The 20,228-nt window shown below is 40.1% G+C and overlaps 1 protein-coding gene across 8 annotated transcripts in view; it reads left to right on the top strand.

Annotated features, from left to right (window-relative positions):
- Sh3d19 (SH3 domain containing 19) overlaps positions 1 to 20,228 on the top strand; it is a 171,526-nt gene that overhangs the window by 110,240 nt on the left and 41,058 nt on the right. For 3 of the 8 annotated variants that reach the window (XM_048813509.1, XM_048813508.1, XM_048813510.1), the window contains exons 3-5: positions 11,234 to 11,274; positions 16,451 to 16,490; positions 18,097 to 18,139. In XM_048813509.1, coding sequence (XP_048669466.1) covers positions 16,475 to 16,490; positions 18,097 to 18,139 — 59 coding nt within the window. In that variant the 5' untranslated portion in view covers positions 11,234 to 11,274; positions 16,451 to 16,474. Of the gene's footprint in view, positions 1 to 11,233; positions 11,275 to 16,450; positions 16,491 to 18,096; positions 18,140 to 20,228 lie in introns of those variants that run through there. The other 5 variants (XM_048813513.1, XM_048813514.1, XM_048813511.1 and 2 more) reach the window with 3 other exon arrangements.

Below are 20,228 nucleotides of genomic sequence, written 5' to 3'. Positions count from 1 at the left end.
TTCTTGTTTTCCCCCTTTCATTTTGATGCTGTTCTAGAAGGCAGATTTGCTTTCTGTGAATCTTTTTCAAATATCCTGACAAGATAGAGTGACTTGTTTGGGGACTGTTGTATGTAGTATCTCAGTCTTAATGAGCGGTCATCATTGCCCCTTAAATGAAGCTGTCCTCAAGTACATAATATGGCATCCTGAAACCCGTGTATCTGTCAGCTCCCAAATCTAGAAATTGACTCTGCTTTGGGGGAATTTTCATATGGCTGTTGGTAGTCATGATATTAAATGATTTTAATGTTCTTTAGCTACTAAGTATACTGCTGGTATCCGGTGGGAAAGTTTTCCAGTGGTTTTGTAGAAATTAGCTGCTACCTCTGCTTGTGTGATGGAGAAATTTTTGAATATTTATGTAAAGGTTTTGTTCCTACCCACTGTTGGAGTTTCTGTCACAATTCCCAGAGGAGAACAAATCCTTGTGTTGCTAGAAGGAACTCTGCTTTTTCCATGTTGTATTTGCATAGTTCTTGGGACAGAGACTCTTAAGAACTGATGATTTTTGAAGGCCTTGGTTCCATGAGTTTTTTTTAAAAATGTTTTTATTAGTAAAATAAAAGCCTTTTTAATACGTGAAATTACATTGCTATTATTTTATTTGCAGATGGACACAATATCTTTTTTATTTTATTTTTTTAATGCGGCTCTGAGGATTGATCCCAGTGCCTCACACATGCTAGGCAAGCCACAACCCCAGCCCCTGTTTCATCATGATTTTTCTCAACCATTGATGGGGCCTATTTTATTCTGGTTTAGAAATTATTGAGTATTTGTTGAAAAGATAGAAAGTAATGCTATAGGAATCTCTGAAAGGTAAAAGGAAGGGCTTAGCTGATTTAAACCTTTGATCAAGTAATACAAAGCTAAGAACTATCTGGCAAGGACATTCACATTTAAAAGATATTTTTTAAGCTGGTGATACTCACCTATAGTCCCAGCTACTCAGGAGGCTTGAGATGGGAGGAGTGCCGGAACCTAGTTCAAGACCAGGGTGGCAACATAGCGAGACTCTGTTCCAAAATAGATGAATGAATGTTACTTTTAAAAGTTATGTGGAAAAATCTTCTTGTGCCTTATGATAATTTGTGCATTTTTATTGAAAACATTTAAGTTAGCTTTTTAGAGTATCTGCCTATTTCGTATAAAGTCTGGGCTTCAAACTGACCTAATTTCTTCCTAAGTTTTTGGAAGTATGAATTGATATTTTGATCAGTTTCACATGCTTAAAATATGTATTTGTTTTTGCACTAAAAAAAATTGGCAGACTCTCATCCCTCGTGGCAGTTTTATTTTAATCTCATAAAGAGAGAAACATGAAATTGTATTTCTCACCTTTTTCTTTCTCTGCTGCTTTCTACTCAATCTTTTTGAATGCTTTTTATTAGTAGTAAGGTTTTTAAAATCTTTTTTTAGTTGTAGATGGACACAATACCTTTATGTATTTATTTTTATGTGGTGCTGAGGATTGAACCTAGTGCCTCACACGTGCTAGGTAAGCACTTTACCACTGAGCCACAACCTCAGCCCCAGGTTTTGTTTTTATAGAAGAAAATTGCACTGGTTTATTTGGATGAATTTGGTCTCATTTTTTAAATATCACATGTTGAAGTTAAGGCATCTTCCCAACTATTCACGTGCATGTACTCACCTCTCAACCTATTTTGTTGCTAGCCCAGTTCCAAATATCAGCTGCTTCTGAAGTGTTGGAGTTTTGTTTTTCCCTACATTGTAAGTAGACAGCAGACACCTGTGCTGTGCAGCTCTCTCACCTAGATTTCAAAAGTGAATGATTCAAACTGAGTTAGAAACAATGTCAAGCTGAGTGAAGTGTGAAACACACTCCTGTAATTCCAGTGGTTTGGAAGGCTGAGGCAGGAGGATCTCAAGTTCAAGGCCGGCCTGGGCAATTTAGCAAGATCTTGTCTCAAAATAAATAAGGAAGTAGCTTAGTGCTTGAGGAAGTAGCTTAGTGCTTAGTGCTTGAGTAGCTTAGTGCTGAGGAAGTAGCTTAGTGCTTGAGTGCCCCTGAGATAAATCCTTGGTACTGGGGAAAAAGAAACCTCAATAATATCAAAACGAAGACCAAGTATATTGGTCTACACTAATTGCGCCTCCATTAAAGAATCAAACCTTCTGCTTTTCCTCTAAACATAGTAGTTATGTATGAAGTCTGCTCTTTGTTTCTTTGCTCCATCCTTTCTACCTCTCCTATATATACTTTCTATGTCCTAAAATTCAAATAATCGTCTGTTAACTGATACAGATTGACTTATACCTTCCTTTGATTTCCAGTGTTTCTCCAGAGATATGAAGTTAATCTGGGCTTATTTTTAAATGAGAGGTTTGCTCATGCACCAAAGAAGTAAAGAGATAACTAAAAGCTAGAGCTAGAAATATCAGCATCAACACTGTGTTCCGTGAGTCTGGCATAAAAAAGCATTGACAGGTACACTCTGAGTGTGTGGTGGCCAGGGTAGGCAGTAGTAGTAGCCACCTCCTGCCCTTGGCCATCTTTCTGTCCTTTTGCATTACAGACAAATATTTGGGAGAAACAGATTCTACGTTCTGATGAGAACCAGCATACTGTATTCTTTGGTTTGTTTGTGTCTGTTGTAAAGCAGACCTTTCTAGGTAGATGGTGAGCCAGTATATTATGAGAAGCTTGAGGGTTTTTGTGGTTGTTATTGTTGTTGTACTAGGGATTGAAACCAGGGGCACTTAACCACTGAGTCACATCCCCAGCCCTTTTTATTTTTTATTTTTGAGACAAGGTCTTGCTAAGTTGCTGAGGCTGGCTTTGAACTTGTGATCCTTCTGCCTCAGCCTCCTGAGCTGCTGGGATTACAGGCGTGTGCCACTGCACCTGGCTAGAAATTTGAGTATCTTTTATCCGTTGACAGAGAGCTTCAACTTGCTGTTTCTTATACGTAGGTGTTGAGACTATAAATCTGGACTGTAATGTAGGAAACATCTGCCTTTTATTTACCCCCCTTTAGTGTGACCAAGTGACTGTTCTTTGAAATTCCACCAAGCTTCCGGTGGCCTAATTTTTCTTGCCAGGGTGTCCCTTGCCAGTCTCAGTCCCTGTCTGTTGCAGAGTTTTACCAGGTTTTCCCTGACGTCCACAAGAACGAACATGTTCAGAGATGTGTCACCACATTGCGTATAGTTTTTGAAATCAGGATGACCAGTCTTAGGGAAACTGTGTTCCTGAGTTTTCTGTTCTTTTTTCCCCCGGCTTTGGTAAAGAACTTCTCTTGACATCTCTCAAAGTCATTGTTAAGCAGGGTGTAACTGCATGAGTCAGTTGTTTTGAGAAGTTTGTTCTTTACATAGGACCTGAAGTATTTGATGACACAAGATGTGAGCGTGTCAAGAAGACTTTAAAACTTGCCCTAATTTTTAAAAATTTGCTATAATATTTTTTAACTTATGATTTGCATGCAGCATCCTTCCAACATGTGTGGCCTGAGAAGGGGTTCATGAGTTAGTAGGAGAAAATGATGTGCAAAAATACCTCTGATCCAAGGCTAAAAAATATACATGAAAATTCTAATTTTAAGAAAAATAGAAATATTGTAAGGTCTTTTCTTGCCTGTAGGCTTCTTGCTAGGCTCTGAGCCACCTATGGTCAGGGACCATGTCCTAGTTGGTCCTGTTTCTTTCCTACCTGGCATAATGCCTGGAGTAGCATGGGTAGAAATTTCTTGGTGGAAAATTGAAGTACAAATTTGCCTTTTAGTTGCCCCAAACTACCCTGCCATATGTTTTCTAATTTTATCCCTCTTGTTTTCTAGCTTATAATATACATCTTTTTAAAATTATGCTCTCCTTGACCCAGGCATGGTGGTGCAGCCCACCTGTAATCCCAGCAGCCGGGGAGGCTAAGGCAGGAGGATCAGGAGTAGGAGTTCAAGGCCAGCCTCAGCAATTTAACAAGACCCTGTCTCTAAATAAAAAATAAAAAGGGCTGGGGATGTGACTCAGTGGTTAAGCACCTCTACGTTCAATCCCTGATGCACCCCGACCCCAAACAAATATGCTCTCCTTTTAATGCCTTTTGCCAATAACTAACTCCTAATATTAAAATTTAATTATCTTTTTTCTATTTTCTTTTTTTTTTTTTTCACTTTTCTTTCTTTTTTTCCTAATACTAGGGATTTGAACTCAAGGACCACATGCATGGTCACCAAGCGCTCTACTGCAGAGTTATATTCTCAGCCCTTTAAAATTTAATCTCTTGTATTACTATATGGCTAGGAAGGAGAGGATTTGATGGTAGCCCTTGTTTCTTTTTAGGTTTCTTCTATTTCTTGTTTGTTTATTCTGTTCTGTTCTGTGGTTGGTGTTGAGGATCAAACCCAGGGCCTCAGACATGCTGAGCTCTACTACTGAGCTATCCCCAGCCCTCTGTTTTCTTTTTCTCCCTCTCTTTTTTCTTTAATTGATATTGAGGATTGAGCCCAAAGACATTTTACCACTGAATGAACCACATCCCCCACCTTTTTTAGTTTTCATTTTAAGAAGGAGTGTCACTAATTTGCTGAGGGCCATGCTAAGTTTCTGAGACTGCTCTTGAACATGTGATCCTTGTGCCTTAGACCCCACCCCTGGACCAGCTGTTGTGATTACAGGTGGGCACCACTGTACCTGGATCTTTTTTTGGGGGGGGGGGGGTTCTATGTAAAGTCTCTGCATAGATCATTTTAGGTTGATTGTGGAGGAAAGGTGCAACCCCAGAAAATAATCTTTCGGGTTATTTAATTCCTTGGTTTATTGAATAGATGTTTATTGAACACATTTTACATCAGACCCATAGTTCTCAGGCTTTCTCGTGTTCACATGTAAAGAGGTTTGATATGCACACATGTTGCAGTATAAGTGCCACTTCTTAGGTGCTGAGTTGATGTACGTCACATACCTTTCTCAAATCAAGTTGTACCTGCTCTATATCGTATAACATAACCACTGGGACATGCTCTATCAGATTAATGTCACTGTCACTTATTGTATGTTACACATAGTTTGAGATCAGTAGCACATCAATGAACAGTTTGTGCTGCTTATTATTTGGGAACTATCAAAGTTTTAACTTATGAAGAACGTACTCCAAACAGTCATATACAATGAAAAAACTAAGTAGGCAGAATAATCCTTGAAACTATTAACTGACACTTAAAGATATTGTGTCTGTTACCCAAGTGTGTGCCATGATGGAGTCTAAATACCATCCCTTAATAAAGCCAGTCTTGCCAGTTTTCCATCCATGAGTAGAGGGTCCTCTTCTCCAGTGAGCACCAGGTGCTCATCAAGGTGACACTTTATATGAAAAACACCTATTTTAAACCACAGATCCAGACACTTTTGGCAAGATGTGCATTCGAGGAATAACTGGGAATTGAGACCAAAGGGACAAAAACCAGCAGCCAAATTATTCCCAAAGACTTGCTTATTAGGTGGATTATAGATGGAATCTCTGCTACTATTTAAATAATTTGTTTCTTTCTCCATGAATAGGGTTGAGTCCACACTAGTTCAGAGAACACATGATTCAAGTTACAGAGTTGCACTTTAAAAATGAGGAGAAGACATTTCTCCCTGAGAAGCTTGCGGTTTAATTAGGGAGTCAGGACACACACATCTGGGAAAGAATCTTAAAGAGTTGGAAAGGACAGGGCAGTGTATTCCAATTTTAAATGAGCTGTAGTTATAAATAACATAGTTGAAAGCCTTTTCCACAATCTTTGAACCTTTTTATGGAATCTGTTTTTTAATAGACTTAAAGAAATATGAAATTCAGACTGCTACAGATTCAGGGAGCCACGGATCATGGTGCCTGTTCAGTGAGAAGCATCCTGGGAAGGGTGACCTGAAAGAACAGAGATCTGTGTTTCCAGTGTGTGGGGTGGGGGATTCAGGGGGGGGATGAAGTTTCAGGGGTGGGGGGTGGGGTGCGGGGGGCAGGGGGGACATATCAAAAACTTAAGTTTGCTTTGATCTCTTAGCTTTGTCTTTGCTTTGGCTTCATGAGATTAGGTATAGAAGAAGCATGCATTGTGAAACTCAGAATGGTCCTACGTGGTAAATAATAATTAGGGCTGAAATGCAGAATATTTAAATGGGTGAGGTAGGGTTGTGATAACTCTAGGTCAACTCAGCTGGTGTTGGCAGGATAGTTCCAAAAATTTCAGCCTCATATGTTATGAGCTATAGAAATTGGTATATGGGAAATCAGGGTAAGAAATGTGACTGACATTTTTTGAGACTAGTGTGCGTTCAACACTATGAATATATTTGCTTTTTCATTGAGTCTTAGCAGCCAGTCAGAATATAGGCATAATATTCTCATATCACAGATAAAGGGACAATTCCAACAAGTGATTGGACTGACCAGGTCACACAGGAGGAAAATAGGGCTCTAGCTGTTTGCAGATTTTGTATCCCTCTCACTATGGTCATGGGCTCCAGTAGGCACTTCACACCTCCCACTGGTTTTTTTCTCTCCCCGCCCTCCTTGTTTACAGATATAACTATTGGTAGAATTCATTTTGTGGATTTTTAAGTGTATATTGTGTTAATGTAACTTATTTCAATATTTATTAGCTTTATTTGTCCTGTAATGAAATATATAAACATTAGTTGCTTTTATGATTTTCTTGTCCTTGAAAAAGATGAATTAGAAAAGTTCCTGATGAGCTGGGTGATGCACATCTATGATCCCATCTATAATACTTGGAAAGCTGAGACAGGAGGATCCCAATTTGGAGGCCAGTCTCACCAATTTAGGAAGACCCTATCTCAAAATAAAGAAAAACAAAAAGGTCTGAAGATGTAGCTCAGTAGTAATATACCCTTGAGTTTAATTTCAATTACTACAAAATTAGATAAATAGATTAATAGCACCAGATGAAACTTGATATTGTATTTTTTTTAAATTTTTTTTGTAGTTGTAGGTGGACACAATACCTTTATTTTATTTGTTTATTTTTATGTGGTGCTGAGGATCAAACCCAGTGCCTCACATGTGCTAGGCAAGCACTCTAACACTGAGCTACTGACCAGCCCTGTATTATTGATATTTTTTTTATCTTTATTTTATTTATTTATTTTATGTGGTGCTGAGGATCCAACCCAGGGCCTTGCACGTGCCAGGCAAGCGTTCTGCCACTGAGCCACAATCCCAGCCCCGTATTATTGGACCTTCAATGTTAAAGGAAAGGTGAATGAACTTAGAACTAATGTAGCATTCCCCTGAGGTTTTCCGAAAATTAATGAAAAATTCTATGTAGTTTTGTTATAGTTTTTAACTTTAGCACAAGAGATTCCATGGGGCTGGGGGTGTAGCTCAGTGGGAGAGCGTGAGCTTAGAGTGTGTGAGTCCCAGGGTTCAAGCCCTGGCAACTCCGCGCCAATTAGATCTAAATTATTTTCTTTACACATCGTTATTCTCTTTTAAACCATGGAGCGGAATTTTACAACTATGAGGTATTTTGTTTTCTCTCATTTCAATTAACTACACTTAACATCTTTCCATTCTTCACAGCTTATCACATCTGGTCCTATATATTGTGGTAATATTAATTTAGACACTATTAAAATGGCAAATCCCTCCATATTTGTCTCTGTGGCAAACATAAATTACTAAGACTTTTTTGTTTCCATTATATAATCCATTGCTTTAATCTAGCATTTGTTATGGGGTGAAACAGCTGAAGTAATATGTAAATGCATGGGTAGAGAGGGAACAGCTGAGCCTTCTCTGAGGCATGGGATAGAAAGGACACAGGGGACTCTGAACAATCAGGGAGCCCTGGGGAAGATATAGCATCAGGATCAGACCTGAGGCAGTTCTGCCTTGATCCCAAGTTTTGGTCCCCTAGGATCTGAAAGCCCTTTCCCCTGACCCTTCACTTTTCTCTTGGAAGGATCTTGGACGGTCACATTTCAGGAGTGGTTTTATCTGCCCCACCAAGAACAAGGGGGCCTGATGTTACGGGAGCTAAGTTTAAAGAGCAGAAGGCAGAAGGTCAGGAGTCACTGCAAGAACCAGGACAAAAGCTGCTGCTCAGTTCAGAATGAGTAAAGGTTTTAAATCATTTCAGGGGAGTAAAGTAAATCGCCTCCGTCAAAATTTTTTCTTTTCAGAACATAAACCAAATTGTTAGGCCTGCTGTCTGAATGATAGTAGACCCCAAAGTGGGGAGCCTGTCAAAGATTGTGTGTGTGTTGTCAAATGTCTTAGATTCCCCTAAAGATTTTGAACAAACATGAGTAATGATAATAGCAACTCAGATTTATTGAATACGCTTTGTCCCTTTGTAAAATGCTTTAACAGATTCTCCTGACTTTTTACAATAGACCCATGAGGGAGTGCTACGTTTCCCTTGCTTTTATGCATGAGGAAGTGAGAGGCCTTAGAGAAGCTGAGTGATTTGCCCAGGGCCACCAGCTAGCAAGGGGAGGCACTGGGAATGAGTCTGGGCTAGTGGATTCTAGTGCTCCCTTCTTGAAGGCTCCCAGCTGACCCTGATGTGCTGAAGGATTTCTGCAGACTTGGGGTGGAGCATTCACCTGTGGCCTTTGCTCCTCAGCATGACAGAGGTAAAGGACTATCTTCAGAGCCTGGGTCTTTGCATCAGTAACTGCATTTGCCTTGGGGAAAGTGTGTACACCACAGTGCTGGCGGCTCCCTTGTCTTCCAGAACTGCCTCCCACAGAGAAGTATTGACCACAGGTCACCATTTATTTTCCCACCACAAAACCCTGTTAACTTCTAAAGGAGAGCTTTAGAGCTTGGAAAATTCTGTTCTAGACAAGATATTGATTGACTTGTTTACACTTCAGCCCAAACGTGATGGTGTAAATCTTGAGATTTGAAGAACCTCAGCTGATCTCAGCTAAAATCCTGGTTTGGGCCAAGCTTTTCCACCCGTCCTCCCCCCCACACACACTTTTTATTGAAATATGACATACTGAAAAAATCCACAGCATGCAACTCAGCACTACTATATCTACTCAGCACTCCAGAAAGCCCCCTGTATAGGTGGAGTGAGCCTTTTCTAAAACACTGGGACCAGAAGTGTTTGGGATTTGGGAATATCTGCCAAGACTTTACCTCCAGACCATCCTTCTTCTGAAAATCCCAAATCTAAAATACTCCAAAGTCTTTCAGAGGGTCATGTCAGTGCTCAAAAGTTTGGGGTATTGGATTTTGGGATTGGGGTGCTTGTCTGTTCCTTTAGGTTTTAAGGGCTTCAGTAACAAAGTACCCCAGACGGATGACTTAACAGAAATGTATTGTCTCACTGTCTTGGAGGCTGGAGGTCTGGAATAATGGTGTTGGCAGGGCCACACTCCCTCTGAAATCATAGGCAAGTCCTTCCTGGCCTCTTCTCAGCCTCTGTGGTTTGCTGGTGGTGTTTGACGTGGGCTGGGTCACAGTGACATCGCTGCAGTCTCTGCCTTGGTCATCTCTGGGCCCTGTGTATTCTTGCCTTTGCAAGGCTGTCTTCTGAAGAACCAGGCAGGTTGGATGTGGCCCATCCTGTCCCAGTATGACTTTATCTCAACAAATTATATCCATAACAACCCTCTTTCCAAATAACTCACATCCTGAGGCACTGCAGGTGAAGACTTCACCTGATATTTTTGGAGGAAAACACTTCATCTCCTAACACCTGCAAGGTTCCACCCCAATCAATAAACCTTCCTCTGCGACAGAAGTAACAAGGGCTTTTTGTTTGTTTGTTTAATATTCCCCCGTGACAGTGTCAGTGTGCAAGATTAAGATGTACTCAGTGGCAGCTCCTGTACCCTGCCTGGGCGTGTACATTTGAAGTGCTGGCTTTTCAAGGTTTGGCTTCTGTGCACCAGAGCTGAGCCAGGGGACTCAGGGTCAATGTATAGATTCTCTCCACTGTTGCACCAGGAAGTCTGTGCTGCCAGCCTCTTTCAACCTGCTTACTTTATAGGCCTGTTACTTCTTCTACATTACCTTATTTTAGTTCTTTTTTAAAGTGGTTTTACAGAAAGCCTCTTTTTTAAAAAATCAGTATTGCTGAAAGCAGTTGCATCTTTATGTTATAGTCTAGCTTCATGGTATTAGAGGCCTCCTGGAGCCTTTTTTTTTTTTCTCCTTTTTTTGCAGAATAGTTTTTAATCTATTTTGTGCTGCTGTAACAGAATATCAAAGACTAAGTAATTTTATAATGAAGAGAAGGCTAACGGCTTGTTGTTCAGGAGACCAGGAAGTCCAAAATTGAGCAAAGGCTGGCATCTGGTGAGGGCTTGTTTATTGTCAGAAACCAAGAGAAAAAGAGAGTGTGTGAGCACCCTCCCAGCCCACCTCCTGTGTGGGTCTCCTGTGATAACAGCCTCCATGACGCCTGGAGGGCGGTCCCCTCATGGTCTAACCTCCCCTCATTAGACCCCGCCTCCCAGTACCATTTCACTGGGGATTAAGAGTCCAAAATATGCTTTTTGGGGGAGACGTTCAAATCATAGCTAGTACATTCTTCAAAGTGTTCCTCCTTTAAAATGAACCAATATGTTGTGTTGTTTTCCTAAAGTTTTATCTATGTAAGAAACAGATTACCACAAGCATAAATTTTAAAAGGGTATGAATTTTTAAATAAGTATTAGTTTTTAAAAAACATTCTGAAAAGAATGAAGAATTTTATAAACAAGAAACCCCCAGTCCCTTACACCATGCACACCATTAAACTTTCAGAGTCGTATATTTTTTCTAAATGGTTCTAAAAGCAGTTAGTCCATCTGGTTTGAATAAAGACAACAGTAACAAAAATAAAAAACAAAAACAAAAAAATCCAGTGTCTGACCCAGAAGAGCTGAGAGCAGGAAAGCTCTTTGTAGCACCATGTAATGTCCACATTGTCACTGGCTGGTGCAGTAGTGCATAGGTGCTTATGAAAGCAATTTTAAGGCAAAATCTGTTTTCCCAGAAGATGTACTTCATGAAGCCCCTCACTTTCTATACATCAGCTTAAATATAAAAGGCAATTTAAAATTTATCTTTAGTTTCTGTTTTGAGAAGATGATAGGCCAGTGACTATTATATCTAACTTGCTGCTTGGCACCATGTGAGTCCCAGAATGATTCAGCATTCTGAAAAACTCTTCAAAAGAATGGCAGCTGTGTAACACGTTTTCTTTCTTTCTTTTTCTAGCCAAGGACCCTTGTCATCCATTAGAGCCGTAATCAAGAGATGTAAGTTTGCTTTTTCCTACTCTGTATTTCCCTCTGTTATAATTTTAAATGATGATTTAGATTTCCTGCAAGTGATTATATTTGATGAATCTACAAAGAACCCAACAAGAGTAGTTTCTCTTAAGAAATTAATTAAACAGGGGGCTGGGGCTGGGGCTCAGTGGTAGAGCGCTTGCCTGGCATGGGTGAGGCACTGGGTTCAATCCTCAGCACCACATAAAAATAAAATAAAAGGTATTGTGTCCATCTACAACTAAAAAAAAATACATATTAAAAAAGAAATTAATAAAACAGTTGAAACAGGTAGTTTTTCAGCTTTACTGATAAGCCAGTTCCTCAAAACAATACCTTTCTCTTATAGAATGAAGCTGTTTAAATATGGCTATGTAGTTGTCAATGTCTGTGATCTGATATCATTTTATATAACCATTTCCTATCGTTAAGACATCTGATGGGCTGAAAAACTATTAAGCCATCCAGGCACGGTGGCACTTGCCTGTAAACCCAGCAGCTCAGAAGGCTGAGGCAGGAGGATCTCGAGTTCAAAGCCAGCCTCAGCAAAAGCGAGGCACTAAGCAACTCAGTGAGACCCTATCTCTAAATAAAATACAAAATAGGGCTGGGGATGTGGCTCAGTGGTCAAGGGCCCCTGAGTTCAATCCCTGGTACCCCCCAAACAACAAACAAACAACAACAAAAACTATTAAGCCCCGTCCTTTATGATTCATTTGCTTTTACAGGTGGTCTGTACAGTATCATTTTTACACTGTGTAAATGTGAAAGTGGGCACACACTTTTATGTATAAGAATTACTGTGAGTAGAATTCCCTCCAGAATGACACGTTGATATGATTTTTGCCTCTTGGTTAAAACTTTAAAATTTGCCCTTGGTACAGGATTTTAAGGCTCTTTTTTAAATAAAGTGCTCTGGAAAACCCCTTTTCCAAATAGAACGTGGGTTACCAGTTATAGAAAAGAATGAAGATGGGATTTTAGATATGTTCATTATTCAAGCTAAAATTTCCATGCTGAGGAGAATAGAACCTGTTTTTGGAAATACAGTTTTTTAAATTTTTTGTAGTACTGGAGATTGAACCCAGGGATGTTCTATTCCCATTTCCTCCACCCTGTTTTTTTTGTTTGTTTGTTTGTTTGTTTTGTTTTGTTTTTGTTTTTTGGGGTTTTTTGTTTGTTTTGTTTTGTTTTTGGTGCTAGAGATTGAACCCAGGAGTGCTCTACCATTGAACTACATTCATACCCCTTTTACTTTTTGATTTTGAGACAGGGTCTTGCTAAGTTACGGAGGCTGGCCTGAAATTTGCAATCCTCCTACCTCTGCCTCTTGAGTTGCTGGGATCACAGGCGTGCACCGCTGTGCCTGGAAACAGAATTTTTGATCTTCACTTTGAAGTTAAGATATCCACAAGGTCATGAAGAACATGCATTTGAACCATTCCAGTGAAAATGTTGTAAGGTGGCAATACAGAAAAGTATCCCAAGTCCTCCACCCCATTCATTTCTTTGTTGGCTAACGATAAAGATGAGGGCATGCCACCATGTATGATGAAAGGGATTGGAACATTAAAATGACATATTCATGATAGATTTAAATGTCTTGGCATTCTTAAGGTAGTATGGAGGGGGACAGGAAGAGAATTTAAATAGGAAATTAAAGCCACGAATTTGGCAAGTGTTTCTTGGCTGGAGATACAATTTGGGGTAGTGAGATGACAGGCAAATTCCTGGAGGTGGCAAAGCACTAAAGGAAAAGTTCATAGGATAGAGATGACAAGGAGTAGAATCTTTGTGATTCTAGAATCTTGTGATTCTGAGGTCACACTGTGTCTTCCAGAGACCATGAGGCAAAAGACACGTAACCCAGTAAACCAAGGCCTTCTGTTGTTGAAGAGGTCCTCTGTCCCCTCTGCGGCTCCTGATGTCCTTCCCGACTTCTTACCTTACCTCTCCTTGCACTCCAGGACTTTGTCAGGGGTGGACATCTGTCCTTGACTTCCCGTAGATCCTCCAGAATGGATCTTGCTTACCTTGCAACAGCAGAGCTGTTGAGGGGGAGGAAACTTGCAGACATTCCAGGCAGCCGGGAGCAGGGAGCCCGGAGCAAGAGAGAAGAGGAAATTGGTAAAGCAGCAGGGGAGGAAGGAGGGGGGCCAAGGGAAGACTCTGGCTTTCCCTAGCTGGTGGGTTGTGTTTTCTAACTAACCCAGTTGCCTTTTTTAAAAAAAAATTGTTTTTTTTTTTTTTTAATATTTTTTTAGTTGTTGATGGGCCTTTATTTTATTTATTTGTATGTGGTGCTAAGAATTGAACCCAGAGCCTCATGCATGCCAGGCAAGTGCTCTACCACTGAGCCACAACCCCAGCCTCTTAATTTGTTCTTTTTAGATATATATGACAGTAGCGTGTATTTTGACACATCCTACATACATGGAGTATAACTTCCATTCTTGTGGTTGTACATGATGTGGAGTTCCACTGGTCGTGTATTCATATATGAACATAGGAAAGTGATGTCTAGTTCATTCTGCTGTCTTTCCCATTCCCATCTTCCCTTCCTTCCCCTTTGTCTAATCCAATGAACTTCTTTTCAACGCGCTCCCCCCTCTCCACACACACACACACACACCTTATTGTGAGTCAGCATCCACATATTGGAGACAACATTTGGCCTTTGGTTTTTTTGGGGTTGGCCTATGTCACTTAGCATGATAGTCACCATTTTTATCCATTTACCAGCAAATGCCATAATTTCATTCTTCTTTATGACTGAGTAATATTCCATTGTGTGTATATACCCCATGTTCTTTATCCATTCATCTGTTGAAGGGCACCTGGTAGGCCCATAGATTAGCTGTTGGGAACTGAGATGCTATAATCATTGATGTGGCCATGTCACTGTAGTATACTGATTTTTAATACTTTGGGTATACTCTGAGGAGTGGGATTACTATAACCCAGTTGTCTTTTGATTCTTGCATCTCAGTCACTTTGTAAACACTGAAGAAATTCCTAATGGTGTTTATTCCTGATGTTGGGCAGGAAGGCCAAACAGATCCTCTTAAACAGAGACCAAGGGATAATTGTGTTACCTTGTTTTTTCTTCCCTTTTTAACTATCATGAAAGAAAAAGTTGTAAGTAATGTTTATTTTAGCCAACCCATTTAAATGTGTACCATACTATCCCAGACTCAGTCACCTAAGGAGACAGACTATTATGTTTTAAAATAAATATTCCTTAAATTATTGTATTTCAAATTCTTCTATGATGATTCTGGTTACTATTAAGCCATGTGGTTCTTCTCTTTGTGTTCATCTTTCGAGCCCTAAATATGTTTGCTAGCTTTTCGTTCTAATAGGAGATGTTGAGAATTTCATATTCTGTCATTGGCTCTTTAAGAGGAAGATTCAGGGTTAGTTCAGGATTATTCCTTGAAATTCAGATGGAGCTAATATTGATTACATACCACAAGTGAAGAACTGTCTCACATGCATTATAAGATAGTGGTGGCACGTGTGAGCCCCATTTTACTGATGGAGGAAACTGGGTCCTGAGAGGTAAACAAGCTTCATAAAGTGGAGCTGGGATGTGACCGCAGACCTCTGGACTTCAGGGCCATCGGGCTTTCCCCTCCGTGGATATTCTTGTTACTGAGTCCCAGGCATCTCTGCCACCCAGCCCCACACAAATGCAGCCAGTGAGCTCTGGTGACTTTCACTGATAGCGCAGATTTTTTTTTTCCATTTAGTAAACATTTATTCATCACCTATTGTTCAGTAGGTTCTGAATCAGGAGAAAATAAAAACATCTGCTATTGTAATTACTGTTTAATAAGGAGAGGATCACATCATTGTCATCATTATTTACACCTTTAATACTATTGTAATTAACTGTTTAATAAGAAAATCACCTCATTATTATTTACACCTCTAGTGAGGACATTTAGAATACAACAAACTTTCTGGGTGTTTATTTCTTCTGATCACTTGATGTTGAATTTGGAAGAAGCCAGCTAGCTGGTCCTCGGCTTGTCCCTGAGGGGTGGGTGTTCACTCAGTCTCTACCTCCATGGTTTGAGGAGGATGATCTCTGAGGGTCTTCCAAGACTTAGGATCCCCCTGGAACTTGAGAGGATTCTTTATTGGTGCTAATATCAGAAACCTACATCTCAGCCCTTTCATAGATGGCCTAATGTGTTTAGCATGTAGAATTTAACCATTTGAACTAGGAAAGTTTCTGAATGAGTCTGTAGAGCCATTGGATCACTTTAACTGAAAACACTGCCTTTATTCTGTGGCATTAGCCCCAAAGGCAGGAGAGACCAGCAGCCTGTGGCAGAGAAGTTAAATGGGACATGTTGATCTATGTGAGCGTTGATGGCAAATGCAATTCTCCTGGTGACAATTACATCAAATCTGTCTGATCTGGGGAAATGAGAATGACACATGTAAGTGGATAGTTGAGGAATTAGCAGGAAGAGCAGGAGACACCACATGAAAATCTTCCTGAAAACCTCAAGTGTTTCAAGCTATTAAACTTGTTCAACTCTGACAGTGACAGTTGTTTTATAAAGATCAAGAGAGAAAAGAGAGATTTTGTTCACGATGAGTGGGGGGGGGTATCAGAAAAGGGGAGGGGAAGTAGCAGTTGTCAAGGGCTGTGGAGAAGGACATCTTCAGGTGACTGTGAAGCCCCCATCCTCCGTCTGGGCACATCTGGGCACGAGAGGAGCAATGCCACTCTGCTGCCAGGAGCTGGGGGACCGTTACCAACGACCTCTGGTGTGAAGGGGCGGAATTCAGCTAAAAGCCACTGATGTAAAAGAATGTAATTCGACTACTAAATTACCTTTAAGTTTTATTCATACTTTAAAATCAGTCTCTATTGAAGGAGCAAATTGATTTTGCAAAATGGTTTTTAGATGTGTGGGTTTTTTTGTATCCTTGTTGAAAACTACAGGCACATTTTTTGACTGGCTCTGTGTGGGGGTGGTCTGAACAGACACATCTTTGCAGGGCCATATTTCTTCACCCTCTGAAACTCTGGTCCTGAGCTTTTCTTTTCTCCTTGTGCAGAGCCGGGGAAGCCTGCGCATGGGCAGGGGGCTCATTCTTTTTTTCCTCCCTTTCCTCTCCTGTAACCCCTCTTTTTTTCTCTTAGTACTCATGAATAGTACACGGCACAATGCCCCGTGGAAGAGGTACGTTTGTGACATGCAGTCTCTTACGCACTATGTTTGTTGATTCCGGCTTGAGTGGTGGTGGCAGCCATGTGACGGTGGCACTCTGGGGTGGGCCTCGGCTTAATGAAAGCTTCTCCCCAATCAGACGCACTGTGCCGGCTCCTCCCTGTCTGTCCCCTTTTATTCCAGTACACACAGTGAGCCTCTGCTTGGTTTAGCTCTTGATAAGCAATGTCACAGTCAAACCTCCTCATGACAAGAATTCAAGGAATCTTCCAAGAGAAGATCCAAGGGCTTGGGTCTCCAGTGTCAGGGGTTTGTTTTGACAATCCCAGCATCAGTTCAGCTGTCCCAGCGCCAACCCCAGCCGAGATTTCCTTCCCTACCACCACAGTCTGCGCAGCCTCCTCTTTCAGAGAGGAGTGAATTAATAGGAGAAAGGAAGGAAAGATCTGTGCTTTTAATCTTTTCAAATCAGAAGCGTTGAGAAAGTAGTCATGGAAAGAGACTGAAAGCAACCAGTCCAAATAGTTTATGCCTGACATAAATTCCCCTTGTGTACAAATCCTTACAGTATAGTACTTGATTTTACTCTATTTTATTTATTTGGGGTTTTTTTTTTTTGCCAAAAGGATCTCAGGAATGTGTTCCTTGAAAATAGAGATAAGAGCTGGGTGCAGTGGCACACACCTGTAATCCCAGCGGCTTGGGAGGCTGAGGCAGGAAGATCGCCAGTTCAAAGCCAGCCTCAGCAACTTAGTGAGGCCCTAAGCAACTTGGAAAAACTCTGTCTCTAAATAAAAAGTAAAAAGGGCTGGGGATGTGGGTCAGTGGTTGAGTGCCCCTGGGTTCACCCCTGGTACACCCCGTCCCCCCCAAAAAAAAAGAAAATAGAGATAATAGTCTCCATTACATAAAAATTCACCCCACATGGGACCTTTTTTTAGGTTGTTTAATTAATACTCAATTTGCTTTTGTAAAATAAAATTTGGGGAAAAATTTAACCATTGAACCTTTTGAATTTGAGACTTGAGGAGGAAGTCAATGCTTCATATAAACAATATGTATCATAAACATGTTTATAATGATTTGAACACCTTTTCCACTTATTATTATCTCTTAAATAATTAATAAAGAGTAATTACAAAAATCTGGGAGATTACAAAAATCTGGGTAAGAAAATAGTTGAGAATCTGACCACTTCCACACTCTTCAAAATAGTTATAAACAATTATAACAAAATTATAGTCATATAAATTAGATATTTTTTTTAAGTTTTCTTCCATTGTTATTTCATGCCATCATCTCAATTCTCTGACATGCAATTTGTATTTAATAGCTATCTTCTTTTCTCTGTGCTTTCTTTAAATTATTTTCAGAACCACAAAATGTGCTTTGGAGAGTTTTTGAAATCTCTACTTTCTTATATAACTCAAATACATAATTGTAATCAGTGTTTTGCTGTATAAAAAGATTTACTCTTCTACTTAGAGATATTAAAATTCATACAGTTTATATGATGTCCAGTATAAGCTAATTTTTTCTAACTGTGCACTCTATAAAAATTGAATCTTTATTGAATATGCTGATTTTTTACTATACCAGTTTATTCTTTCTTCTGTAGCTTCTCGGACTTCTATTCAGAGTGAACTTCATCGAGATAGGAGGTACGATTCTATTTATAATAGAGGGCATATATTCTGGTAATAATGGAAATAAAAGTGGGTCATCAGTTGGCAAATTAAATAATTTCTTTCATAAGTAAAGGAATACTATGCTCTGCCTCATCGGTACATTTCCTGAATTAATCTATAAGTTTGAGTGATGCTTTTACTTGAGAGAAGAAGTGATATAGGCCTGAAAATGTTTTTTTTGACAGTAGTTATTTGCTGAACTTGATTTTAAAGTGTTTATTAAACAACTACTACATGTAAAGCATTGGTGTAAGTGCTTCAAAGAAATGTTTTGCATCTGATAGGTACTTACTTAATGTTGCCTAGATAAATGAATGGATGATAAGATAGAAAATTGATAGAAAGATAAAGAAAAGGAAAGAGGCCATGTGGGGTGGTTCATGCCTGTAATCCCAGTGACTAGGGAGGATGAGGTGGGGGGTCATAAGTTTGAGGCCAGCCTCAGGTACTTGGCAAGACCCTATCTCAAAATAAAAAAAGTGCTGGGGTTGTGGCTCAGTGGTAGAACGCTCGCCTGGTACACGTGAGGCACTGGGTTCAATCCTCAGCATCACATAAAAATAAATAAATAAAATAAAGTCATTGTACACATCTACAATTAAAAAAAATATTAAAGAAAAAAAAAGGAAAGAGGCAGACGCGCTAAATAGACAACTGGATGGATAAACGGTGGGTGAGTGAGTGATTGGAAAAAGGAAAGGAAAATTGGCAGAGAATAGTTAGATAAATGAAATAATGGATAGAAGGATAGAAGGGTGGACAGGAGAATAAATGGATAAAAAGGGTTTTGTAAGTCATGATTCCTGCTTTCAAAATTCTTACAGTACAGTGTAGAGTAATGAAAAACAAGGACTTTAGAACCAGGCAGAACCAAGTTCAAATCCCACCATGGACATCGACAAGCTGCTTCACCTCCTTAGCGTCTCTATCCCCATCTTTAAAATGGTGCTGATCACACCTATATCTCAGGTTGTCCTAAGGATTCATGTACACATAGTGCTTAAAATAGATTATTAGTAACTCTTGCTATATAGTTAGATAAAAACTATAAGCAGATGTTCTCAGGGATGCAGTTGAAGTTTAATCAGTGATAAGGTTCTACTACTTCCCTGGCTAGCATGAGAATGTTCCTCTGGGCACAGTTTTGATAACAACAGTGCTCTTTTATTTTTATTTTCCAAAGAGTGCCACAGAAAGGCAGAGCAGTTATTATCATCCCTGAGAAAACTCTGAGGCTCAGAAAAATGGATTGATTTTCCCAAGATCACATAATTAGTTTTGTTAGGAAGTCAGATTGAAGATAAAATTCCAACATTAAAAAAGTAGCATCAGATTAAGAAAAGGAGAAGCTAAGCTGGGTGCTGTGGTGCAGGCCTGTAATTCCAGTGGTTTGGGAGGCTGAGGCAGGAGGATCGTGAGTTCAGAGCCAACCTCAGCAAAAAAAGCAAGACGCTAAAGCAACTCAGTGAGCCCCTGTCTCTAAATAAAATACAAAACAGGGCTGGGGATGTGGCTCAGTGGTCAAGTGCTCCTGAGTTTAATCCCCGATACCAAAAAAAAGGTGGGGAGAAGCTAGGCCTAAATCACTATGCCTCCCCAGTATTATAGATTAATCATCAAATCATAATAGAGTGCTGACACTTCTCAGGGTCCAGTGAACTGAAGCCACTTACGGAGAGCTGTGAACTGGGTGGTATACAGATGGAGTGAGGAGGATGAGGGTATTCTCTGTAGATGGTGATTTTCATTTCAGAACACTCGGTTTAAATTGGCAGAAACCAAGCAATACCAGTGACCAGGGTGTTTTTCTCCCAGGCTCCATATGCTCGTGCTGCAGTCTGCACAGCAGCAGAGCCTGGGAGGGAAGAGACAGAATGGGCCTTATGGTTGGTCCTTGTCCTTATCAGCCAAGGTAATGCTACAGGTTCATCTCTAACTCTTTGAGGCCAGAGTCAGAGGATGACTGCCATTTGCTCCCCTAAAGCCCGTCTGGGTGTGCTGTTAGAGACAGTCCAGGCCAGTTCTTAAACCGCTTTTGGGGGTCTTGGTTGTTTTTGCTAAC

The sequence above is a fragment of the Marmota marmota genome, unplaced genomic scaffold (assembly GCF_001458135.2).
Source record: "Marmota marmota marmota unplaced genomic scaffold, marMar, whole genome shotgun sequence".
NCBI classification, from domain to species: Eukaryota; Metazoa; Chordata; class Mammalia; order Rodentia; family Sciuridae; genus Marmota; species Marmota marmota.
The sequence above is the reverse complement of the archived record's forward strand: the minus strand, read 5'-3'. Positions and strand labels throughout refer to the sequence as shown.